This window comes from Capricornis sumatraensis, chromosome 3 (assembly GCF_032405125.1).
Source record: "Capricornis sumatraensis isolate serow.1 chromosome 3, serow.2, whole genome shotgun sequence".
NCBI lineage: Eukaryota > Metazoa > Chordata > Mammalia > Artiodactyla > Bovidae > Capricornis > Capricornis sumatraensis.
The window spans coordinates 41,390,034-41,412,947 of NC_091071.1; the positions used below are offsets into that span (position 1 = coordinate 41,390,034).

At 63.2% G+C, this 22,914-nt stretch overlaps 1 protein-coding gene across 2 annotated transcripts in view; it reads right to left on the bottom strand.

Annotated features, from left to right (window-relative positions):
• CACNA1H (calcium voltage-gated channel subunit alpha1 H) overlaps positions 1-22,914 on the bottom strand; it is a 56,744-nt gene that overhangs the window by 22,457 nt on the left and 11,373 nt on the right. For both annotated transcript variants that reach the window (XM_068967138.1, XM_068967139.1), the window contains exons 2-4: positions 2,535-2,646; positions 2,242-2,375; positions 1,698-1,795 (exon numbers count right to left, since the gene is read on the bottom strand). In XM_068967138.1, coding sequence (XP_068823239.1) covers positions 1,698-1,795; positions 2,242-2,375; positions 2,535-2,646 — 344 coding nt within the window. The remainder of the gene's footprint in view (positions 1-1,697; positions 1,796-2,241; positions 2,376-2,534; positions 2,647-22,914) is intronic.

The window sequence follows — 22,914 nt, forward strand, 5'->3', positions numbered from 1 at the left end:
CACCAGGGAAGTCCCAGGAGGCGGCTTTTGAGAGAGCGTTTTGAAGCTCTCGTTCCTGGGTGTGATGGAGTGTGTGAACACTCCAGGGAGTGGGTCAGCCAGCCCCACCAGCCCTCCGCTTGGTCCTGGCTCTGCCCTGCTCCCAGACCTCAGCAAGGACATGTCTCACTTCCAGAAACAAGCAAGGGCCAGGCTAAGGGTGCAGGCAGAGCCAGGGGCAGATGCCAAGGCCCCCTGGAGAGCACCCAGGGGCTGCTGGGTGACAGAGGGGCCCCTGGGGCTACAGGAGTAATCACAGCTGGGAGGGGCACTGCAGTTTCAGAAACGGCTGAGAGGAAGATTCACCAGGGACAAAGTCCGAGAGCACCACCATCACCAGACCGCAACTGGCTCCAAGGCCAAAGATGATCCAGGGTTCAGAGTAGACCCCAGGCAGCCAGAGTGAGACGCAGCCTGGACCATGCCCACTGGGGGCTCGCAGTGAGGGGAACATGGTCCAGTGTGGGGGAGGCACCATGTTTGGGACCAGGGCCTGACCCCACAGGGAGACCAGGCTGAAGGCAGCATTTGGCCTAAAAAGTGATCTGTGCTGTGAAAGGGGCTGTGCTGTCACTTCAGGCACTGAAAGGGGACCCAGGTGAACGAAGCCAGTGTATGGTGGTGCTGGGCACAGAGCTGTCCTTGAGGGGTACCATGTTCACAGGTGGGTAAACCAAGGCTCAGAGGGGCGCAGTTACTTGCCCAAGGTCACACAGCATCTGAATCCTGTCTGATCCCTGAGGGTAAAGCCAAGTGGCAGCTAGATGGAAGGCCTAGGAGTCCCACAGCATAACCCTTCACCCTCCTGCTCTTTGGTGGAGCTGACAGCTTCAGGGGGAGACAGTGACCCATCCTGCGGGGGATACTTCTTGGAGGAGCTGCAGGACAAGCCCTGATCCCTTGGGCCACGGTGCTGAAGCTACCAGGACCCAAGATAGGCAGCCAGAAAGGCTGTGCACACCAAGGTGGTACACGAGACCCACCTGTATGTGTGAGTACACACATTTGACAGTCATGTGGGAAATACCCCTCACTATACCCCAGGAAAACTAACAGCTGAATTCAGTCAGAACACTGGAAACTTTGAAGACACGGAGACCCCCACACAGACCCATGTGGGCATGACCAAGGTCAGCACAGACCACCTTCCAAATAAGCTTCCAAAGCCATACCATCCAAACCCACACGACTGCCTAGAAGCTTCTCCATGCTTCCCTGAGCACCAGGCTCCTTGGCAGGGCTCACACAGGAGGATTGCTATGGCGGGCCAAACAAGGAACCCACCATGTCCTGCATGGCTCCAGGACATGACCCCAAACACTGTGTGGATGAGGAGTCTGAGGTTCCGAATGGCCCCTGACACTCAACAGCCCTGGGGAACATGGGGCCACCATTCATCCTGACTGCCCATCACACCCCGGCTCGGTACAGGGTTACTCTGTTCCCACCCGCCCCCTGCCACTCTTGAAAAGCAGCGGCAAGCCCTCAGCTGCCGTGTAAGCGGCAAGAGGCCTGCACCGTGGTCTGGGCTGGGACCCCAGCACCCAGCAGCCAGACAGGCGGTACAGTCTCTGGGTCTTGTGCCCAGTGGGGCCTCAGGAGCTCTCAGCAGGGCTGTCTGGCCACGCTTACCCCAGCCCTTGGTGGGGGTCACTTACTGGGCACACGGTTGATGGCACGAAGGGGCCGCAGTACGCGCACTGTTCGGATGGCCGAGAGACTCACATTGTGTCCATCCAAGGAGTACTCCATCATACTGGGGGCAGAGCAGGGGCATGCTCAGCGGGGACAGGTGCTGGGAGAGGGGATCAGAGCTAGGCCGCGGGCACCCGGCTCTCTCCAGGATACCCTGGCAGCTGAGGCCAGGAGGTGAGCACTTGCTGGAGACATGATCCCCATGCCGTGCGCCCAGCCCGGCTGCCCAGAGGTAGGGAAAGCACAGCCTCGGCTCAGCACTGGACGATCCTCGCTGCTCACAAGCCGCCCTGGACACCTTGTGTCTGCCCCACCGTCCCTGGTGCTGACACAGGGATCCCGGGATAGGTCCCACCCCTGGCACCCCACCCCAAGCACTCCCTGGGCCCCGTCCCGCCTGAGTGCACCTCCCCATCTCTCATCCTGAGGCCCCCCGGGGCCGCTCCCAGGCGGGCCTGACCAGGCACCGGGGTCGCTCCAGGCTGGCCCTCGGGGGAGGGACCGTACCCCGCCATGACGATGAAGAAGTCCAGCCTGTTCCACGTGTCGCCCAGGTAGCACTTCTGCCCAAAGAGCCCCAGGGCGATCATCTTGATGACCATCTCCACCGCGAAGAAGGCGAAGATGAAGTCGTCAAAGGCCTGCAGGAGGGGGGCCTGAGAGCGGGGCCTGCGCCCCTCACACGGCCCGGGCCGCTGGTGATGGGCCCCGCCCCCACCCTCCCTCTAGGCTCCGCCCGCACCCAACTCCGCCCTCCGACCCCGCCCACCTCCAGGCCCCGCCCCTCCGACCCCGCCCACCTCCAGGATGCCGCAGCGCTCCGAGCGGCACTCGACGTCCTCGCAGGGCCGGAACATGCCCAGGGTCACGCAGTTGAGCATGATGACCAGCATGCTGACGTGCTCGAACCACGTGGGGCAGGTGCCGAGTTAAGGGTCCACGTGGCAGTTAAGCAGCCCCAGGACGAGCCCCCAGCACCCCCCAGCCGCCACAGGGCCACATCCTCAAAATCTCCCCCTTTTGTGCCCAGCCCATCAGCTGCGCAGTGAGGGACAGACCCCAATACCAGCCTCTGGGCACCGCTGCCAACCTCTCGTGTACAGCAGGACCCTGGACCGAGGTGCGGGGCCCGCCACTGGCCCCTCCACCAGGCTCCCTAAACCGTGGCCAGGCTCACCATTGCTGTCCAGCTGGGACCCCAAGTACCACAAATGCCCACTGATTGTTACGGGTGCCATAAAGGCAGCCTCAAAGACCCTCTCCGTGGCCCTGCAAGAGTCCCTCCTGTGACCCCAGAGGTTGCCCTGACCACGGGGCAAGAGGGATGGGAACTTTAGCCCAGCTCAGTGCCTGGGCCCAGAGGACCTACTGGATGAAGGGGGCTGGGACACGGACAAAGGTCAGGTGAGTGAGGACCACCCCCCAAGTTAGTCGGCTAGTGAAGGGTCCCGTCCAGGAGACTCTCCCTTTGGCAGGAGGGTGTCCAGTCAGGACATTAGGGCGCCTGGCCAGCAGCCAGTGCTGTATCAATCCGTGCTGTGTGAACCTGATCACCTGCAGGGTTGCTGGCCCTCAGGACGGAAGGCCACCCGCCACATCAATGAGGATGCACATTCTGAGAGTGGCCACCAGGTGGCGCCTCGGCTCCACAGAAGCCACGGTGCACCCCTCAAGGTCCCCCTCCGCTCCTCCATAAGGGAGCCACGTGGTGGGTCAGCAGTGCCAGGCCTGAGGAAGGGGGTTACCCGGCGGGGGCAGTGGGGCTTTATCCAAGCCCGTGCGTGCAGGCAGGTGTCCCACAGATGGGAGGGCCCTGGGGCACTCCTTGTACCCTCCTCCCACCAGGACACATAGCCACCACCCCTCCTCCCCCGGGGCAGGCTTCCTGTGGGGCTGCCCACCTGCCCCGCCCTGGGGTGGATAGCAGGGGACCGGGGAAGCCTTCTCGAGCTCTGTGGGGTGGAAAGGGCCTCCTACTAAAGAGAGAGAGAGTCAGCACTTGGAAAACACTGTTGGAAGACAGCCTGGAAAATTCGGTACCAGGGCCCCCTAGCCCCACCCCAGGCGCCCAGGGGGCTGGGCAGGACGACAGGGGCCAGACCGCCTGCAGCACATGCGGGCTGTGTGCCCTGGAGCCTCGGTGCCCCTCTGTGCCCTCTCAGTGTCCACCAGTTGGGGGAGCGCGCATTGCACAATTCAATGAGGTGATCAAAGCAGTAGGGCCTGGCTCCGCAAAGTGGGTCGGTCCCCAGGGCCCTGACTGCCCACCCTGCGCCCCACTGCACGTGGGTGCTAGGCTTGGGGTCCATGTGGCCCCACCTATGAGGGTCTCTGACCCTGAGGTCACCTGACACACTGGCAGAGGCTATGCTGTGACCGGGGTCAGGGAGGGACAAGGCGTGAGCAAGTTCAGGGCCTGTGTGTTCATTCAGGTGGATGGGCAGGAGAAGGCCGGGCTGTGTCTGTCTCCTTCCTTTGTGGAGCCGGCAGCCCGCCCCACTGGGAGAAAGGGCAGACCCTTCTCCCCTGGCGCCCCGCAGGGACAGGGCCAACAGTGGCCTCTCTGAAGCCCCTGGTCCCCGGTGCCCCTTGCAATGTGGCACTGGGCCACCGATGTAATTACCCGTTCCCGCTGAGAGCGCCATAATTACACTTAATGGGTTCAGCAGTAACAAGTGCCTCTGCTGTGATCTGGCTGCAGAGAAACAGAAATCAGCATCCTGCTAAGATAGCTCAGAGGGCCCAGCCCCCAGGTCCGCGATGGCGGGCCACCGTGAGCAGGCAGCCCTGGGCCTGGCGGGTGATGGTCAGATACTCCCCAGAGCTGGCTGGACCCTTGGTCTTGCAGGCTTCCCACCCCCACCCCTGCAGGGAGGCAGTGCAGAGCAGCCTGCGCCCTTGGTTTGCCCGTCCCCGGCAGCAGGGGTGTGGGGATTGCGTACCGGGCTCCTGCGACACCCCTTCCCTGCCCCAATTCCCCTAGCTCTTCCTCTACCCCAAGGGCTTCTGCCTGGCTGGCCCTGCCTCCCACGTGGTGAACGTCCTGCTCCAGGAGCAGCAAGGTGCCCGGCCCAGCCCACCCCTGAGCCCTCAGCCCCTCCCATCTTCCACCATCATCACATCCCTCTTCTCAGACTGATGTCACCAGCCTGATTCCTCCAGGGCCTGCACCCACTCTCACTCTGAGGTCACCCCAGACCCTGGAGCTGCCATAGGGCAGAGCTGAGGACCTTGGCGCTCGACGGTTCTGTGCGCATCTGGAGCCCCAGGCTGGTCTGGACCAGGACCCACGAAGGGCTATTGGAACTGGGGGTCGCAGTCCCCCGCCAGTGCCTCAAGCCAGGTCCCCAGCAAGTTGTAAAGACAGTCCAGCTTGAGGTCCTGGGCTGTGGTCCTACCTCAATACCTTCCCAAACCATAGACAACCCCCTCAACCTCAGCTTCTCCTGACCCTGCCGGCCCTGTCTGCCTTCCTCAACCTTGTGGCCTACCCCAGGGGCTCAGGACAGTTTCCATGGCCGCAGAGACCCTGAGGGATGAGCACAGACTCACGAGAGCAGCAGGCACATGGTCCATGTGGCTGGGGTGACCTACCTGGCCAATATGGCCCCCATCCATACCCGCAAGCACATCCCTTGGTGGTTACCATCCTATGATACACCCGCCCCACCCCCACCTAAACACCATGTGAGGGACGAGGTCCCAGGGTCCTGCAAGTCGTGTCTGTACAAAGTGCACCCAGGAGACACAAGCCGCCCTGCCCGGGGAGGGCTCTCCATGCACAGGGTGCCCCTGGCCCAGTCCAGAGAGGAGACCCGCTGGAGGGGGGCTCCATCAGCCCCCCAGGCCAGCCATCCCTGAGTCACGCCTCAGTGGGCAGCTGACGACAGGCGGTGCCAACCGGACTCTCATCTCACAGCCGCTGACTTCTGGAGGCTTAATTACATAGATGGATTTTCTGGGTTTTAATTAAAAATCCTGTAGGTTTGAACCAAATTCTACAAATCAGTCAATTTCCACTGTAGGTCCAAGGAAGCCAGGCTGTGTGGCTGGGCAGAGATGGCTGCACCAGCCCGGCAAGAGGCCTGGTCACATGCAGAGGAGCTGGGGGCATGGGTCTTTCGGGTACCCCACAGCCAGGAAGGTTCTGCCCAGGCCTGGAGGCTGAAAGAAAGGCAGCCAGCCTGTTGACCCATGCTCCCGGACCCACCCTGAGCCTTGGCCTGACAGAGCCCTGCTGTCCAGCCTGGGCAGGGTGGGGCCTGGACTGACACTCCCTGGGGAAGCCTGTCCCACAGCCAGGCTGGGGGCTTGCAATGAGAAATGGGTTTTCAGAGAGGCTCGAAGAGGGACCCAGAGCCAAGCCTGGAGACCCAGTCAGCAGAGGGGGCAGGGATCTGGTCCATCCAGGGACACCCTCAAGTGCCATAACCTGCCCCCGCCCCACCCCGCAGGTCACACACTCCATCTCGAAGCTCTCCTCGCATCCACTGGCCCTGCGTCAGCCTCCTCCCAGCTCCTCCCTTCTTTCTGTCTCTGCAGCCTTGGTGGGGACCACCTTCCCACCCCCGCAGCCATGCCCATGGGCCTGGCCTCCCCCCGCCGGTGCAGAGCAGGAACTCAAGTCTTGTCGTGAAGACTCTTGGTGCCGGCTCCACGGTCTCCCAGCCCACGGCTGCAAAGCACCCCACACAAACCCAATGACAGGCCCAGAGGGCGAGGAGGGCAAGGTGGACAGCAGCCGCTGTCCATGGTGCTGAACTGTCCACATCTGGGGAGCTCAGGGCTGAGGGGCTGGGCTCACCCAGGGCTGGGCTCTGTGGAGCCACTTCAGAATGTCTAGCTTCATGTCCCTTCTCATTCCCAGACTCCCAGCTAGTTAAGAAAAGCACATCCAGGGCTGCTTGGAAGACAACTGGGGAGCAAGGTGACTCCCAAAGGTGCTAGGATGCTGCAAGGTGGGGAGCTGGGGTTCAGGGAGGTCAGGAGAGGCTCGATCAGCACACGCCAGGGGCGGCCAGCCCCCCGCCAGCAGCCATGCCATGGGGTACTGACACACCACGTCCATCACCAGGAACTCCGGTCTCCAGGGTCCTGGCACGGGGTGGGGGTCCCTGAGGCCTGGGTGGTGCAGGATGATGTGGTCCTGGACCCCTGAGCCAAATTCTCAGCATCATGCAGCTGCCCACAGCCCACCCAGGCCTGCTGGTTCCACGAGTCAGGACAAGAACCTGACTGCCAGGTTCTCTTCATGACCCCCACCCACCTCTCACCCTTCTTTAGCCTCAGACCATACCAGTCAATCCTAAAGGAAATCAACCCTGAAGGTTCATTGGAAGGACTGATGCTGAGGCTGAAGCTCCAATACTTTGGCCACCTGAGGCGAAGAGCTGACTCACTGGAAAAGACCCTAATGCTGGGAAAGACTAGGGCAGGAGGAGAAAGGGATGACCAGGGATGAGATAAATGGATGGCGCCACTGATTCAATGAACAAGGGTTTGAGCAAGCTCTAGGAGATGATGGACAGCAGTCTGGTGCGCTGCAGTCCATGGGGTTGCCAAGAGTCAGACAGGACTGAGCGACTGACCACCACCACCCACCTCTCACATTTTCTTAGCCTGTTTCTCCACCTGTACAGCAGTGGTGATGTTATCTACTTTTCAGATGAGGACGGTCACCCAGACGCCCCCAACCTGTCCCTCATCCTGATGAACGGGCCCCTTGATTGCCGCCTGGGACATGCGGAGGGAGGGGACACCATGCCCCCCCTCCCAAGGACCTGAGGATGTAGGGCAGGGTCTGTGGGGGAGGGTCAGGATGAGGGACACCATCACCAGGGGTCAGACAGCAGAACTGGGCATCCTCACCCAGAGACCCGGCTCCAGATCCTAAAGGCACAAACTGACGGGGAACACAGGGCTTGAGGGCTGTGGGGCGGGGTCCCCGGGTGTGACTGCTATGTGGGGTCAAACCCTGACCCCACAGGCCACGTTGATATCACATGGACAGAGATGCAAAGCTCCCAGGAGGATGAAAAGGCCTGAGCTGGCTGCCCCCAGAGCAATCTGCTGGGCTCACTCACCCTCTTAGGTCCAGCCCACAACTGTCCTGCATGAACGTCCACATGCCCAGGCAAAGGGGCTCCAGCACCAGGAAAAGGAACCCTTGGTGGGGTGGCCCAGAGCTGCCCACGCCAGACATCCGGGTCAGCATCTGTGCCCTCCTCACCATGGCCAAGGCCACCACCCAGGCCAGGCCACTCTTGCTCACGCCAGAACCACTTCCTCCCTGCTGCCTGCCCGGTACCCACGACAGCCCCTGGACCCTTTCCTTCCAGTAAGCCAGGGTCCAGGCCACACAGATGCAAGAGCAGGCCCTAGCTGACTGTGACCCCTAGCAGGAAGACCCCTGTAGGGAAGCCCTCAAGGCTGTCCTGCAGCGGTGGGGAGCGGGAGAAGGCCGGGCCTCCAAACCCCACCCCCAGGGTCCAGCATCGGGCCGTCCCATTTGGTGTGGAAGAGCTGCCCCAATGGGCAGGAAGATGGACGGCTGAAGACGAGCTTGAAGGGTGGACACCAGGCTGCTACTGGGGCTCTGGACCTGCCCACAGACGCATCGCCTGTGGGCGGCCCCTGGTGGGAAACCCCTCCCTGCCCCGGGGCCGCCCGTTTCCCGAGGCTCTGCGCCTGCCCCTCCCGTAGCTGCACGACGCCCACGCAGCCGGCCTTCATCTCTGTCTCCTCCAGTCCCGGAGCACTCACCTTGCGCTTCCTATTTGCTGGAGAAGAAAAGCACATGTTTATTCATGGAGGAGGAAGCCCTGCCCTGCGGAAGAACGACCTGGGCCCTGAGGCCTGGGAGGGAGCGCGCCTCCCCAGAGTCCGCTAGAGATCCCGTGGGCAGGGCTCAGGGCAGCACGGAGACCCCAGGGCCCACCCCTAGCCGCGCAGCACAGTGTCCAGAACCAAGTGCTCCGTTCCAGGACCCGCTACGGCGGTGAGGCACCCTGACGTCCTCGGTCCGGGTGCAGGGGGCCAAGCCCCACCCGACAGCAGTGTCTGTGATCCTGATACCACGGACGGGTGCGTGAGCTGCTCCAAACATGTCCTGTGTGGCTGAGTGGGAAAAGTCTGCGGTGGGGAACAGGGCAACCCCGTTACAGAGAACGCGTGTGCAGGCGCACCAGCAGGCAGGCAAGAGGGCTGGGCCCATGTGGGAAGTCTGATCCACACACAACGTAAGCGTCGTTGGAGCCACATCGCTGGTGCAGTGACCAAGCTGGGGTGTTAGGAAGTGCGGACACCGCAGTCCACAAGGGCTGGTGGCTAAGTGAGGCTGGGGAGGGGTCCCCACTCCTGGCTCCCCAGCCACCCACCCAAGCAGACACACCTAGCCCAGTGTTTCTGGGGCAGCCAGAGCCCACAGGCCTCCTGCCCAGCCCCCCAGCTGGTGACCAGCACCTCCCAAGGTTGCCACAGACAGAGCAGCCTCCTCTCTCGCCGGCATCCGAGCAGACACACGTCACTAACAAGGGGGGCCTCCCTCGCCAGCCTCACCCTGGCAGGGTCCCCGCGGAAGGACTGGTGGCTCACACACCATGAGTGTGGCCCCCACCCAGGGGCTGGCATGCTGGTGAGACTAAGCTGGCCAGCAGCACCGTCTGTGGACCACCAGCTCCACAAGGAACTCAGAGGGCTCCTGGCAGGACCCACAGACATTGTCCAAGTGCAGCCCCCACTCCGGACCCCCAGGAAGCAGAAAGATGAAGAGCTGCTGTCTGGAAATTCCTCAGAGTGTTAACCTGAGTCCCCACACAGCCCAGGGTCACACCAAAAGACCCAAAACCCGGAGCTTAATACATACACACACACGCATTCAGGGTTTTCCTGGTGGCTCAGTGGTAAAGAATCTGCCTGCAATGCAGATGTTGCAGGAGATGTGGTTTTGATCCGTGGGTCAGGAAGATCCCCTGGAGGAGGGCACGACAACCCACTCCAGCGTTCTTGCCTGGAGAGCTCCATGGACAGAGAGAGGAGCCTGGTGGGCTACAGTTCATGGGGTCGCAAAGAGTTGGGCACAACTGAAGTGACTTAGCACATGCTCATACATGCATTCACAGCACCCGAAAACCGGGGACAACCCCAACGTGCACCAGATAAATGGACGGGCAGCACGTAGTCCACCCAAGCACCGGACTGTTACTGGGCCATGGAAAGGAGTGGAGCAACACCACCTGCCGCCACGCACCGACAAGCCTGAACACATGACGCGGGGGAGGCCAGACACTGGGGCCACATTAGTACAATCCCATCTAGTTTACGAGACGTGCTGAACTGGCAGATCCATAGGCAGTGACCCACTGGGTGCCAGGGGCTGGCAGAGGGGGCGGGGTCCCTTTGGGGTGAGGTAAACCTCCAGAATTAGGCAGGTGTGGTGGTCGGTCAGGCCATGAATGAACTAAATGCTGCTAAACCGTTCGCTATAAAAGTGCTGACTGTATTACAGTACCTGAACTTCACCTTGGAAGATGCCATTTGAAATGAGCCTCCCTCGGGCAGGCCAGTGTGGCCGGTGGGAGGGGCTGGGCTGGGCGGGGTATCCAGTGATGGCTCCCAGGGCCTCAGCAGCTCGGGGGTGTGGGTGAGATGGGCTGGGGGTACAGTGACACCCACCAGGCAGGGGCTGAGCCTCACCAAATGAGAGCCGGGCCCCTGGGCACGGGTCGTGCCCTTCAAGGGCTGGGCAGCAGCCACACACGTGGCACTCAGGCCATGCTACATGGCATCAACCCTGGCTTCGGCATGGATACCCCCAGAGCCGGGCCTGGCCCCTTGTGTGCCTTCAGGTTCCAGCAGGGTCCAAGACTCCAGGCCCCCAGACCTGCTCTCCATGGCCTCAAGGCCCCGATCCTCCCCTCTGTGAGTGACGCCCACACCTCCAGGGATTTGGGCTGGACCCTCAGGTAGGGGTCTTCTCCCTGGTCTCAGGGCCCTGGCAGGGGCAAGGCTCTGGCATGCAGCAGCGTGGGAGCCAGGGGCTGACCCCCTGCAGCACTGAGAAGGCAGAAGGTGTGGACGGAGGCCTGTGTAGACCCACCTGCCCCTGGGGTGGGGTGAGTTTCAGCCCAGTTTTCGGCTGCCAGCCTCCACTTGCAGCCAGAGGGTCTAGGCAGAGACAGACCCCTGAAAGCAAGCGCTCTGGCCCCTTCCTTGGGGGTCTGGCCTCACCTGCAGCCCCCATTCAGCGCCTGCCCCCCCAACCCCAGGCAGATGTACCTTCCCTGGAGGCTGGAGATGCCTCTTCCACAGGCACTCTTGGATAATTAATTAATTAGCAAGGTAATTCATTAATGAAGGTTCCCACTGTGGTGACAGGGCCCAGCCAGGAGTGGGATGCTCTATAGACTTGGGGGCCTCCAGGCAGAGGGACAGAGTGGGTCCCCCAGCACGTGCTCACTCACACGGGGCTGCAGACAGAGAAAGGCCGGTGTGGCCAAGGCTGGGAGGCTGAAAATGGAACCTTGGTCAGGGATCCCCTCAAGGGGACCCAGACATTTATGTAGCTACACCCCTCAGCCGCACCAGGCCAAATGCCCCCTTTCCCAAGGGGTGCCCAGGCCACTGCCAGCAGGGACACGGGGGCAGGGCCTGTCTCCAAGGGTGTGGTGATCCAGCATGGAGGGGCTCTGACCTGGGGCCTAGGGGGAGCAAAGGTCCACGCGCAAGGACACTGCAAAGGGCAAAGCCGGCTGCCCGGGACCCGAGCTCACTGCCGTCAGGAGACGTCACGCGGGGGAGGTGAGAGAAACCCCACAAAGTGCAGGAGCACACGGTGCCCACGGGGCTCCCAGAGTGGGGCTTGAGCACGGCTGTCCTGATGCCAGGGAAGAGCAAGGGGGGTTGTCTGGGGGGCCTCTCAGGGGAGGACGCCACTGGAAACCATGATTTTAGGAAGCCACTCTTTCCCCCAGGCTGTCGCCAAGGCAACAAGCTGCTGACAGGTGTAGGGGGCTGTGGAGGGGCTGCCCCCAGTCTCCCCCACAGGAAGGCTCCATAAGTTTTAACTGGGGGAGGGGGTGGGCCCAGAGGATCCTGTTGCTGTCTGAGAAGTGGGGCGGGCAGGAAGGGGACCCGAGACCAGGGAGGAGCTGGGTGTGTGGTTTCGGCCTCTGGTGGGCGCAGGCAGGCTTACGTGAAGTTAGAAAAAGGCCCCGCTGGCCCCTCCCTGCCCCCAGCGGCTCTGCACGTGGCAGGGCGCCATCTTCTGTGGGCAGCTCCAAGTTGCCCGGTTGTCCACGTTTGTGGGGACAAGTGGCCACCAGTCCCCACAGGTCACCTGTGCCCCTTGGAGCCACAGGTCTGCCCATCTGTCTAGAGCTCCCTGGACGCGCTCACCCAACATCAGGGTGGCGGGACGTGTCCTGGCCGTCAGGGGTGCGGCAGTACCCCGTTTCCTTCCTGCTCCGTCCTGGGGACCTGCTGTGGGCACACGGGGCGGGGGTCTGGATCAGGAGCCAACCGCGGGCACCTGCGGTCTCTCCCTATCCCCGCGCCCGGATGGCGCCCACTGGCCTCCCCCACTACCCGCTCAGACCCCGCTGCACGGGGCCGGTCTCCCTGCCCCCGCCCCGGCCCGGGCCCATATGACTCACTCAGTCTGCTCGGTCGGCCGCCGGCCGGGTGGGGAGCGAGAGCCAGCCAAACATGGAGCTGTTTGTTCTCAGCGAGGCTCAAGGTCACGAGGGGGGTACTGGGGGTGCTGGGCTGTCCCAGGGAGAGCGTGTCCCCGGACGCCTGGGGGCCTGCGAGCCCACTCCCCACCCAGCCCGGTGATGGGCGCTCATCGCCCCACAGGCAGCCGGCTGAGGCTGCTGGAACGTTCTTTCTCCCCCTGGACCCAACTTTGTGTCCTCAGAGCCCCTCCCTGTGCCGGCGGCCCTGAAAGGCTTCCTGAGCTGAGTCTAGAGGCTCCCTGGAAGCCGGCTCTGACCCTAGTCTGCCCCACACCCCTCCCCCAGTCCCCTGCGAACTGGGGCTGCAGGATGTGGGCCGGCGCCCAGACCCTGGGTCTTAAAGGCAACATGGTCTGAGCAGTTTGGGGCACAGAAGCCCCCCCCCCCCCGCCCCCGCCTGTGAGAGTTCTCAGCTCATCAGGAGAGCGCCGTTATCACGCTGGCAGTCCACACCTGTGTGCCACCGAGGAGGGGGACAGGAGCAGAGGCAGCCCCTCGCCTCCAGCCAGGCAGGGCCGGGAGTGGGCAGCCAGACCCCTGCACGAGCGAGCCTGTGCCCCTGGCACACACATGCCAGGCACGTGCGCGTCTGTGCTCTGCCTGTTCCTGCGAGCCGTCCATACCCCAGTGTGCACCCAAGCAAGACTGTCTGTGCACACACATGCTCACACCTCTGTCCACCAAACACACCACCACGCACACACGTCATGCACACACACCCCCTCGCGCACACACACGCCATCACACACATGCACTCGCGCACACACACGCCATCATGTGCACAGGCACTCTTGCACACACACACGCTTGTGCACACTGCCACGTGTGCATCTTGCAGGTGGTCTTGAGAGGGGCCTGGCACTCCTCTTTCTCGGGAGGAAGACCCCCGCCCAGGACTGCAGGACACCAAAGAACCACACCACATGCCCACGGTTCCTGGCACCAGCACCCAGTTCAGAAAACTGTTCTCATCAGGAAGAGTGCTAACGGTTCCCTTCAGCTCCTAAGAGCGAGCTTGATTTGGGATGTTTTTCAAGGTATAACTGAGTGAAAAAGTGCCTGGTCTCCACCGCCGATCACCACGCCCGCAAGAAGCCGGCATGTGTAGGCCACGGAGCCTCGTGGAGATACCGCCAGTCACTTGGTGGCCCATAGCCCCCGCCCAGGAATGTTCCTGCCTGCAAGTGAAGCCACCCAAGCCGTCCCCCAGCCTTCCAGCCTTCTTTATTCCCCTCCCTTATTTCCAGCTTTCCTGACGGAGCTCTCTGTCACAGCTCCGTCTTGGCTCCCGCAGGGAGCAGCGGAGGGCTCGGAACGGTCCGCCCCGGCTGGCTCTGTCCTGGGCCCAGGTGGGAAGGCCCAGCCTTCCCAGGTGAGGCCTCCTTCCAGCCACACTTCTGCCAATCTTGGGGGACTCCTCACAGCCCTGGACCTTGGAGGGCAAGGTGGCACAGGGCCAGGAGGGGCCCCTTGGGAAGATGACTGCCCAGCATGGGGCCCATTCTGGGCAGGAATTCTCCAGGCCAGAAATAACCGCCTCCGCGCCACTGCACAGCTGCCCGCGGCCTGAATTAGCGACCCCGGGGGAATGCTCGCTCCTTCCATGGGAACGCAGCCTGGAGCGGCCCGCCCCGCCCCCCACAGCCGGCAGGCTGTCCCCAGAGAAGGGGCCCGGGGTCTGCAGAAGGCTGGCTGCAGCCGGCTCCTTCCCACAGGAGACTGGGGTGAGCACACCTGGGGCCCCCCGCAGGGCCTCCCCCTGCGCCCAGACCCGCGTCCCCCAAGTGCCAGGGCCCAGGCGGGGAGTTCTTCAGGCCTTTGCACACCTGGTCTCAAGCTCTTGTGTGTGTTAGTAAGGCCCAGCTCACACCTGGGACACACAGCCACTGTGGTGGGAACAGGCTTACACGTGCATGTACATCTCTGCACAGGAGAGACCGAGTCACCCCGATGGGAGGCACATGGGCCGGCAACTCGCAAGGGGTACTGTCCCCTTGCCCTCACCCTACGTGGGTGGCTCCCTGCAACCCAGCTTCCCTATGAGTGTTGCTGGGCAACCGGGCATTTATTAAACAGATGGAGAAAGGCCAAGCCTCGCCCGCCCGCCCGCCTGCCAGGGGCAGCCTGCCCTCCCACAGCACCCGGCGCATCCCTGTGCAGTCAGGCCTCCCCACCCCGAGGGCTGACTCAGCCGGGCCCCCTCCTAGGGTGGGGGAAAGCAGAAGGGCAGCTCAAGAATAAGGTCAGGGACCCCAGAGTCCAGCCTCCACCAGAGGAGCCACACCCTTTCCTCATCAGTCCCCCAGGCACTGGGTAAAGACAGAGCCCTTCCTCGGGGTGGGGACAGCAGCTGGGGGCCCACACAGGTGTTTTGACGCCCCAGGCAGGTTCCGGGAGCCCAGCCTCAGGGGTCGAGCGCCTCCACTCTGCCAGCCCCCAGGATGCAGCAGCAGCCCTGCCAAGCAGGGGCCCCAGGAAGGGGCTGTCCCGAGGGAAACAGAGGCAGTGTCCAGAACCTTCCAGATGAGTCACAGGCACCGAGAGCTAAGGTGACCCCCGCCCTCCAGAACAGAGCCGCCTCAGGCCCCCGTGGGCTTCTCAAGAAAGATCCTGCACAGGGGGTGGGACCCCATCAGGGATGGGGCTCCCACAGTGATGAATCCACCGGGGGATGGGGCCCTCTGCCTGGAGAGGGTCCAGGCCTCCTCTCTGGCACCCCTCCTGAGGTGTGCCCTAGACCCAACCACCCCGCACCGGAGAACCCCCAGGCCACCGCGGGAGAGCCTCAGCCTCTCAGGGCCTTGGGGCTTACCCCTGTGCTGATCCCACCTCTGGAACCACTGGCTTCTCCAGCCTGAGCATCCTTCTTCCTCTGCCCACCCCAACTCCCCCCGCCTGGGGGTGTGGACAGCCTAGGGCCCGCCCCCGGGGCTGCCAAGGAGCCTCTGGAAGGACTCTGCCCATCTGGGGGGCAGGAAGCCACGCATTCGGACGCCACCCCCCCTTACAGATGTCACACTGGGGCCGGGAGAAGGAAGCTCCCAGTTGGGCAGCAAGTTCAAGGCCTGCAGGAGCCCCTCGTCTCCTCTTCGCAGACCCCAAGGATGGGACCCCTGCACCCAAGCAGACCCCCTGCCCACACTGCTGAGCTGAGCCAGGCACTAGGCCCCAGGCCCCAGCCCTCTGAAAGGTCTGGGCAGCCGCACTCACTCCCCCCAGGTCCCTCAGCACCCCCGAGGCCCTCTGGCCGGGTACAACCTCGGCCCTGCCTGTGTTAATAGCAGCAGTGACATTTTAAAAGGACGGCCCAGACACCCAGGATGCCAGTTTCAAAGGACAGCCCAGACACTCAGGACACCAGTTTCAAGGTGAAGCTCGCTGGCCCTGGACTCGTGTCCCTGGACCGCTGTCTCCCACACCCCCATGGCTGCCGCTCCCCCCCTCACCACAGGCAGCGCCCCTGACATTTCAGCATTGATGCCGCTCGGATGTCCTGCCCAAAGTTCAGGGCTGGTGGTGCCCCACTGCCCGGAGTGCGGAGCGGGTAGGTTGGAGCGCAGCCTAGGCCATGGCCCAGGGCCACACCTTCCTCAAGTGCAAGAATCACGCTCTGGCTCGGGCCGGGGCCCCCTGCCCGCCCCTCCGATGAGCACGTCCTCCCAGGTGTGGACTGAACTGTGTCCCTCCAAGTCCTTATGCTGAAGCCCTACCCTCAGGACCTCGGATGTGAGTGCATCTGGAGACAGGCCTTTAAAGAAGTGCTGAAGGTCAAGTGAGAGGTTAGGGCGGGCTCTAATGCCTTGTGAAAGCAGGGGATCGGGACTCGGACATACACTGTGGGGGGCACGTGAGGACACAGAGCGGCCCCAGGAGAGACCAGCCCTGACTGCGGACGTCCAGTCTGCAGGACTGGGGGGAATAAACATCTGTTGAGGAAACAAACATCTGCTGTTTGAGCTGCCTCGCCTGTGGTGCTGTCACGCCACCCCGTGCAAACACACCCAAGTGCCACCAGGTCCTGGGGGACCCTTCCTGCCCCCAGCTCGGTCCTGCCTTACCCGGGCTAGGACTCCCTAGGGGCAGGCATGGCCCCAGTGCCCTGTCGCATGAGCTCGTCAGTTGGGTGAAGAGGCTTGGGGGGAGTGGCTCGGGGGAGAGGGGTCTGGCTGCCCAGACAGATGTACAGCTGGACACTGGTGACTCCCCTGTGTGTGGGGGGGTCCCATGTTCTTCCCGGCACTGCAGTTTACCTGATAGATAAACCGAGACTCAGGGCACATTGCCTGCCAGGCCACAGGGAAGCCAGGCTTGGCCGGTCCCAGGGGACACTCACCCTGTGCCCCTGGTCCCACGCTCTCTGGGAATCCGATGTGGCCCGATGGCCCCCGGGGTCCCCTGCCTCCCGCTGCCCCAGCGCAGACCCCGCCCTCCCGGAGCAGCCAGCCCGCCGCCGTCTCTGGTGTGGCTCTGTCTCACCCCCTCCCCGCCCCTTCCCGGTGCCACGTCCCACAGGAAGTCTCAGCAGCTGGGCTCACACACGCAGAAGCAGGCTCCCCGCGCGGCGGGTGGCTGGGGCGGCCAGCCGCCAGCCCGGCAGGTACGGGCCCCCAGACCCAACAGAGACCCAACCTGGGCAGGCAGCACAGAGCTGGGCCCTTGGAGCTTCCAGGAAAAGGCCCCCACAGGTGGGTGAGGGCCAGGGAGTGTCCAAAACACACGCATGTGCTCTGCCCACGACCCCCAAGCCCAGGACAAGGGAGGGAGACACTCCAGAGGCGCCTCAGGTTCCATCAGATGCTAATTAGAGCTCCGTGTGGTGCGTGCTCAACAGCAACAGAGGGGCGGCCGGCACAAACATTTCGAATGACACAGAATTTGCGCTTAATGGGCTGAAATTCTTTAAGCTGAGAGCCCAGCTGAGCCATTATGCAGCCGATTTGCAGGATGGGGAGAACACCGCATGGGGAGCCGACAAGTGGGGCACTTCCCATGACCAGAGGGGCAGCGGCACGGCCCCGGGGCGGCACCCCCAGCATGGCCACCAGGGAGCCCCCGAAGCGTGGGAGCCCCAGCCAGGTGTGGACAGGACCCAGGTGCAGAGCCCAGGCTGCCGGACCTTCTCAGAGCACTGCTTGCCCTCCCCCCGCAGCATAAGGACAGCCCCTTGGGGTACCCTGCACACAGGAGTCTTCCCTTGGTAGGTACACCAGTGCACACAGTAGGGCCACACTGCACATGGGAGTCACCCACTCACAGGGCCTCAGATCATGCATGGCTAGGAGTTCGGCCTGTGCGCACAACTGCGTCCTGTCCCGAGTCACGAATGAACGGCGGCGTGATCAGGACATGCATGGACCAGGCGGACGGTAGGGACCTGCGGGCCCGCTGCTGCGGGAGGGCACCTCTCCTGGCCGCCACCCGCCCGGCAGCCCCCTGCCCGCAGCCCTGGGCCCTGGGGAGCTCGCAGCCATGCTGGCTCCCCTCCAGCTGCCTGCCTTTGCATCGATCCTCTAATAACTCGATCCATTATGCCGGAGCAGGATTCTTGGAAACTGGCAGGAAAAGGAAGGCTTCTGCGAACGATCTGAGTCATTTTTTTAAACTAACAATAGGGTGCCTCTCCCCTCGCCAGTGTGGCAGGCTGTCCACCCTCGCTGTGCCCCTCGTGGGGAAGGGGCCCCAACGGCCTGGCCAGAGCCGTGACGTCCCTCCCAGGGCTCTGGGACCCGTCCAGCTCTCCCCTTGAGTCCAGCCCGGCCCAGACGCGGGCCCTCATGGAGGAGTCACTCGCTGGTACTCCCTCTGGGAGGGAGACCGTCCACTCCCCACCTTGGCCACGGACAGAAGCTGAATTTACACCTGGGTTTCCCGGGCTCCCAGCTCCTCAAAGCACATGCCCCCTGGGGTGCAGGCCCCACAGGGCCAGGGTGACCAGCAGACTTCAGGCCCAGCCTCCAAGCAGGCTGAGCAAATGGGCCAGGGCAGGCGGTCAGGGTCCAGGAGCACTATCTCATCTGCAAAGCGGGGACCCCAGCGGCACCCCCTCCCCAGGGGGAGCCTGGAGCATTCTCCAGCAGGTGAGTGCCGCTGTTCCAGGCTGGCGGTCCTGGCAGAGGGCAGGACCCACCCCATCCTCACTGGTGCCCAAGGGCCCTGCTGTCTCCAGCTCTTCTATCAGGCCAGGGCGAGAGACTGGCAAAACCCCACAATGCCCCTTTTCCAGCTGAATTTTTATGGTTTGGAAAATACAGACGTTTTTCATGAAAGAAAATGCTATGGCAACACCTAATGAGTTTATTATTGTTCTAAATTAATGACTAAAGAACGATTTCTAAATTTCTTCAACTTAAACTCCAAGAAGATAAACAGCAGAACAGAGGCCCATTGCAGAGACCTCCTGGGGCCTCAATCCATCAGGCCCTGGGGTTCGGGAACCTGTTTCAGAGGCGGCAGAACAGGGTCTGGGTGCCCAACCATGCCAGGGCTCCCAGCCTCAGAAGGATGTCCCCTCCCTGCCCTGCTGGACACCCCAGGCCCCACCCCCAGGGGCCTTCCTCCTGGGCCCGCTTTAAGAAACCCCAGTCCGAAGCCAGTGCCTCCCCAGGTCCCCCTGGGTTCCAATGGACACACCCCAACACCCCCAGGGGACCAAAGCACCTCTGGCCACACAAACATGGTTCCCACACCCAGTGCTGGCCAGGGGGGCCCACCCGATGTGTCCCCAGATCCCCCCTTCCTGCATCTGTCAAGGCCTGAGGGAACCACCCCTGGGCTGGCTGGCCGGGCCGGATGCACCTCTGCCCCACAAGGCCCTGACTGGGGGTCACTCGGGGCTCAGCAGGACCCTCTCTGAGGAACAAAGCCCACCCTTCCCACCGATGGACCTCCTAGGGCAGAGACCCCCGGCCGCCTGGCCCCCACCTGCCCCACAAGGCTGCCTGCAGGCTGAAGGCAGACGTTTGTCTCTGGGGCTGCAGGAAGCCCGTGCCAAGGACCCCAGGCACCATAATGAATCCTTTAATTAGGGAACCCCGGGCTCCAGCACAAGCCCCCTGCTGCTCCCATTCTTGGGCTTTCTCCACCAGCACATGTGCTGCCTAGGGTAGGTGGCCCAGGCCCCGCTGCAGGAGAGGCAGCTCGAGGGTGGCCTGGCAGAACCCAGGGGTGCAGAAGTCCCTGTGGGGGGTGTCCTTTGCACTCACTGAAGACACGTTTCAGACCCCTGCCCCCATTTCTAGACGCTTCCATGTGGCCAAGGATCAGGAGGTGAGGGTTTGGCGGTTGGCTCCAGATATGGTGGACCTGGGCCTGGGCCAGCAGATGAGTTGAGGGGGGCTTGCTCCCCGGAGGGGCGTTGTGGGGTCTGCAAATCCTCCAGCTGGCCAGGACTGGCCCCCCCAGCCCAGGTGGCTCTGCCAAGGAAAGCTGCCACCAGCCTCCCAGGTTGGGCCTCACCTTCATACCCCCTGGGGGCCCCCGGGATGCCTGACACCCCAAACACGCTCACACAGCTCCACAGGCCCCCAGAGTGACCAAACGCTGCCTCTTGTGGCGTGAGGGCTACACTCAGCCCAGTTCCCTCCTGGCCATCAGTTCCGAGCATGTCGCCCCAAAGGCAAGGGGGCACCAGGGGATAAAGATGAAATACACAAGTTCACACAGACGCGGGTGCTGACGAGGGTCCCAGCCAGCAGAGGGTTCTGGCCTGCTGACGCCCTGCCCAGCTCCCTCCAGAGGACGTTCAGGAAGGGGCAGCAAAACAGGGCGTACCCAGTCGGCATGGCAACCAGGAATCCAGCCCGACCTCAGCCAGACCATTATGGCTAGAGTGAGGCGTATTTTCTAATTAAAGTGGGAGAGGTGACATTGATCCTGAGTTGGTCGTTAATGAGGCGGGGGACCTGCAGGGGGCCGATGCAGGCCTGTTTTTCCCACCAGGCTCTCCCCCCACCCCCCGAGCCTCCCTGCCTTCTCCAGTCCCTCTTTTAAGGTAAAACTCAGACCAGGCCACAGCTGAGTCTACCCAGCTTCAGATTCCACACTGTGCTGGCCCAGAGAAAGGCTCGGAAGGCGTGGGGAGGGGGCCGCCCCCTGTGGAGGGCGGGTGGCAGCCAGCTGGCGGCCCAGAGATGCCCATCCAGGAGGCCACCACGGGGCTGGCAGGGCTGGGGGTCCGGAGGCGAGCCCCCAGCAGTGCCCACCAGGCAGCTGGAGCACGGTGGAGGTGGGAGGCGCCTGGGAGGGGCGCGGGGGGGCACTGACTCTCCTCGCCCGGCCTCCAGAGCTCTGCAGATAAACAGTCTAAATTAGGAATTAAAACATCGTTCGCTCCCACCAGCAGGCAGGCCAGCCGTATTTCAAACGCGCAAGAAACACCCCGGCCTCCTCCTGGAGCCCCAGACTTCCCAGTGTGGGTCTGCAGGGTCGGCACGCAGAGGTCAAGGTCAAGTTCGAGCACGGCACAGCCTGCTCTGCCCCTCCTGGGGCCCGGCGGGGGCCTCCCCAAGCCAGCAGGCTCAGAGTGGGGCCAGGACCCCAGCCCACCGTAGAGTCACACGCTCTGCTGGAGCCTCCCAAGAGGCTCTGAGGAAGCTGGGAACCCCCACAGGCATCAATGGCGGGGGCAGGGGTGGCACTGGGAATGCCCTCCCAACTCCCCCCGCCCCAGGAGAGGCCTCCGTGTGTGCTGGGCAAGGATGTCCACCCTCGGGCACTGGCCTGGGCCCCATGGGGCTACAACACTCCCTTTCCTGGCTCCAGGGCCCAGCCTCCCCCAGCTTCCTGCCCTCTCACTCCCAGGGGCCGGGGGTCGGCCTGGAACAGGGCACAGCCCTAAGTGAGCACTTGGTGGGGGAATTCCAGGCGTCAACGAGCTGGAGGCTCATCCCTGAATTCCGGCTGGAGAATGCCTGCTCCACCACGGGTCAGCCCACAGGCCATCAAGCTGGTCCAGAGGATGCCACCTCTGGGGGGCATGGGGAGATGATTCAGGACCACGGCACAGATGGGAGAGGGTGGCTCATCGGGCACTGGGAGGGCTGAATCAGCAACGCAGGGGGGCCCCCCGAGAGCCCCTCCCCAACAGGGCCCCCTACACAGCCGCAATCTGGGACTGCCCCAGGCTGGGAGGAGATGCTTCCCGGGGTGTCAGCTGTCCTGGGGGCCCTGTTCTGACCCCTGCACTGACACCCCCCCATGGACCACGACTCTGGGGGACGGTGGCTGAGATGGGCCTACTCTAGCAGCTTATAGAGGAAGCCACTGGCTGGGCGTAGGGGCAGCTTGGACCTGTCACCCGCCAAGTCACAAATCCCAGCCACAAAGAGTCAGCAGACACAAGTCTGGCCATACCTCTGGCCACAGCCACTGAGAGAGAGAGAGGGCCTGGGGGGCCGACCCATGGGGCCCAGATGGCCAGAGTGGACACTGGTGTCTGATCACAAACACCGCCCAGCCTGCCTCTGCCCTGCCCCACCGGGGGGCGGGGAGGACCTATGGAGCCCCCTGCAGACACCGCTTCACAAGCCATTCACGCAATGTCTCTGCCTGGACACTCTGGCCATGAGGAGGCAGGGCTGTCCAGCCCTTCTGCCTCTGGTCGGTGTCTCCACCGGGATGAGAAGACAGTCTTCCAGAGGGAAGCCTGATGCTGCTGGACGGGCTGGACTAAGACCTCAGCGGCCACACAGAGGAGCGGGGCCCCGCACGCCCAGGGCACTGCGGGGTAGTGGGTGTTGGTGGCCCACGACTCTTGGCTCTACGCAGAGCTGAGGTCACCCCGGGCATTAACCTATCTGCTCGACGACTTCAAGGAGCAGGGCAGGAGCATGTGGTCAGAGGGCCACTGTGCGACAGGCCCAGGTAGCCACAGACTCCAGGGGACAACCCTCGGATCCAACAGCTCTGGGGAGGTGCCATGGGCTGAGTGGCTCAAGCCCTGGACCTCAGTACGCGGCTGTGTTGTGTTTGCAGATGGTGCCTGTAAAGGGGTACAGAGGGTAAAATGAGGTCACCGGGTTGGACCCTAACACAGACCACATCCTTATAAGAAAAGACCGGGACAGACACACACACAGCGGCCCCACAGGAACACGACAGCTGCAGGCCAGCGACAGAGGCCCCAGGCCGCCCGGGAATGCGCCAGCTCCTGCCCCAAGCGCTCCACCCACTGGTCCCTGCGGGCACTGAGCCCCTGCTGGTGCTAGCCTCCATCTCACCCCTGCCCCGGGCACCACACACGCTGGACTGAGCAAAAAAGCAACCCTCAGGGCTTGTCTTTCCAACAAAAAGCCACACTCCATGGGCTCTGGCGCCTCCAATTCCTGAATCTGGGGAGCCCAAGGTGTGGCCTGTGGAAGGAGGTAGGACGCCCAGCGGCGGGGATGCCCTGGTCACAGGCAAACCGGCTGAGGAGCCCCGGGGTCGCCAGGCCTGGAGCAGCCCTGGG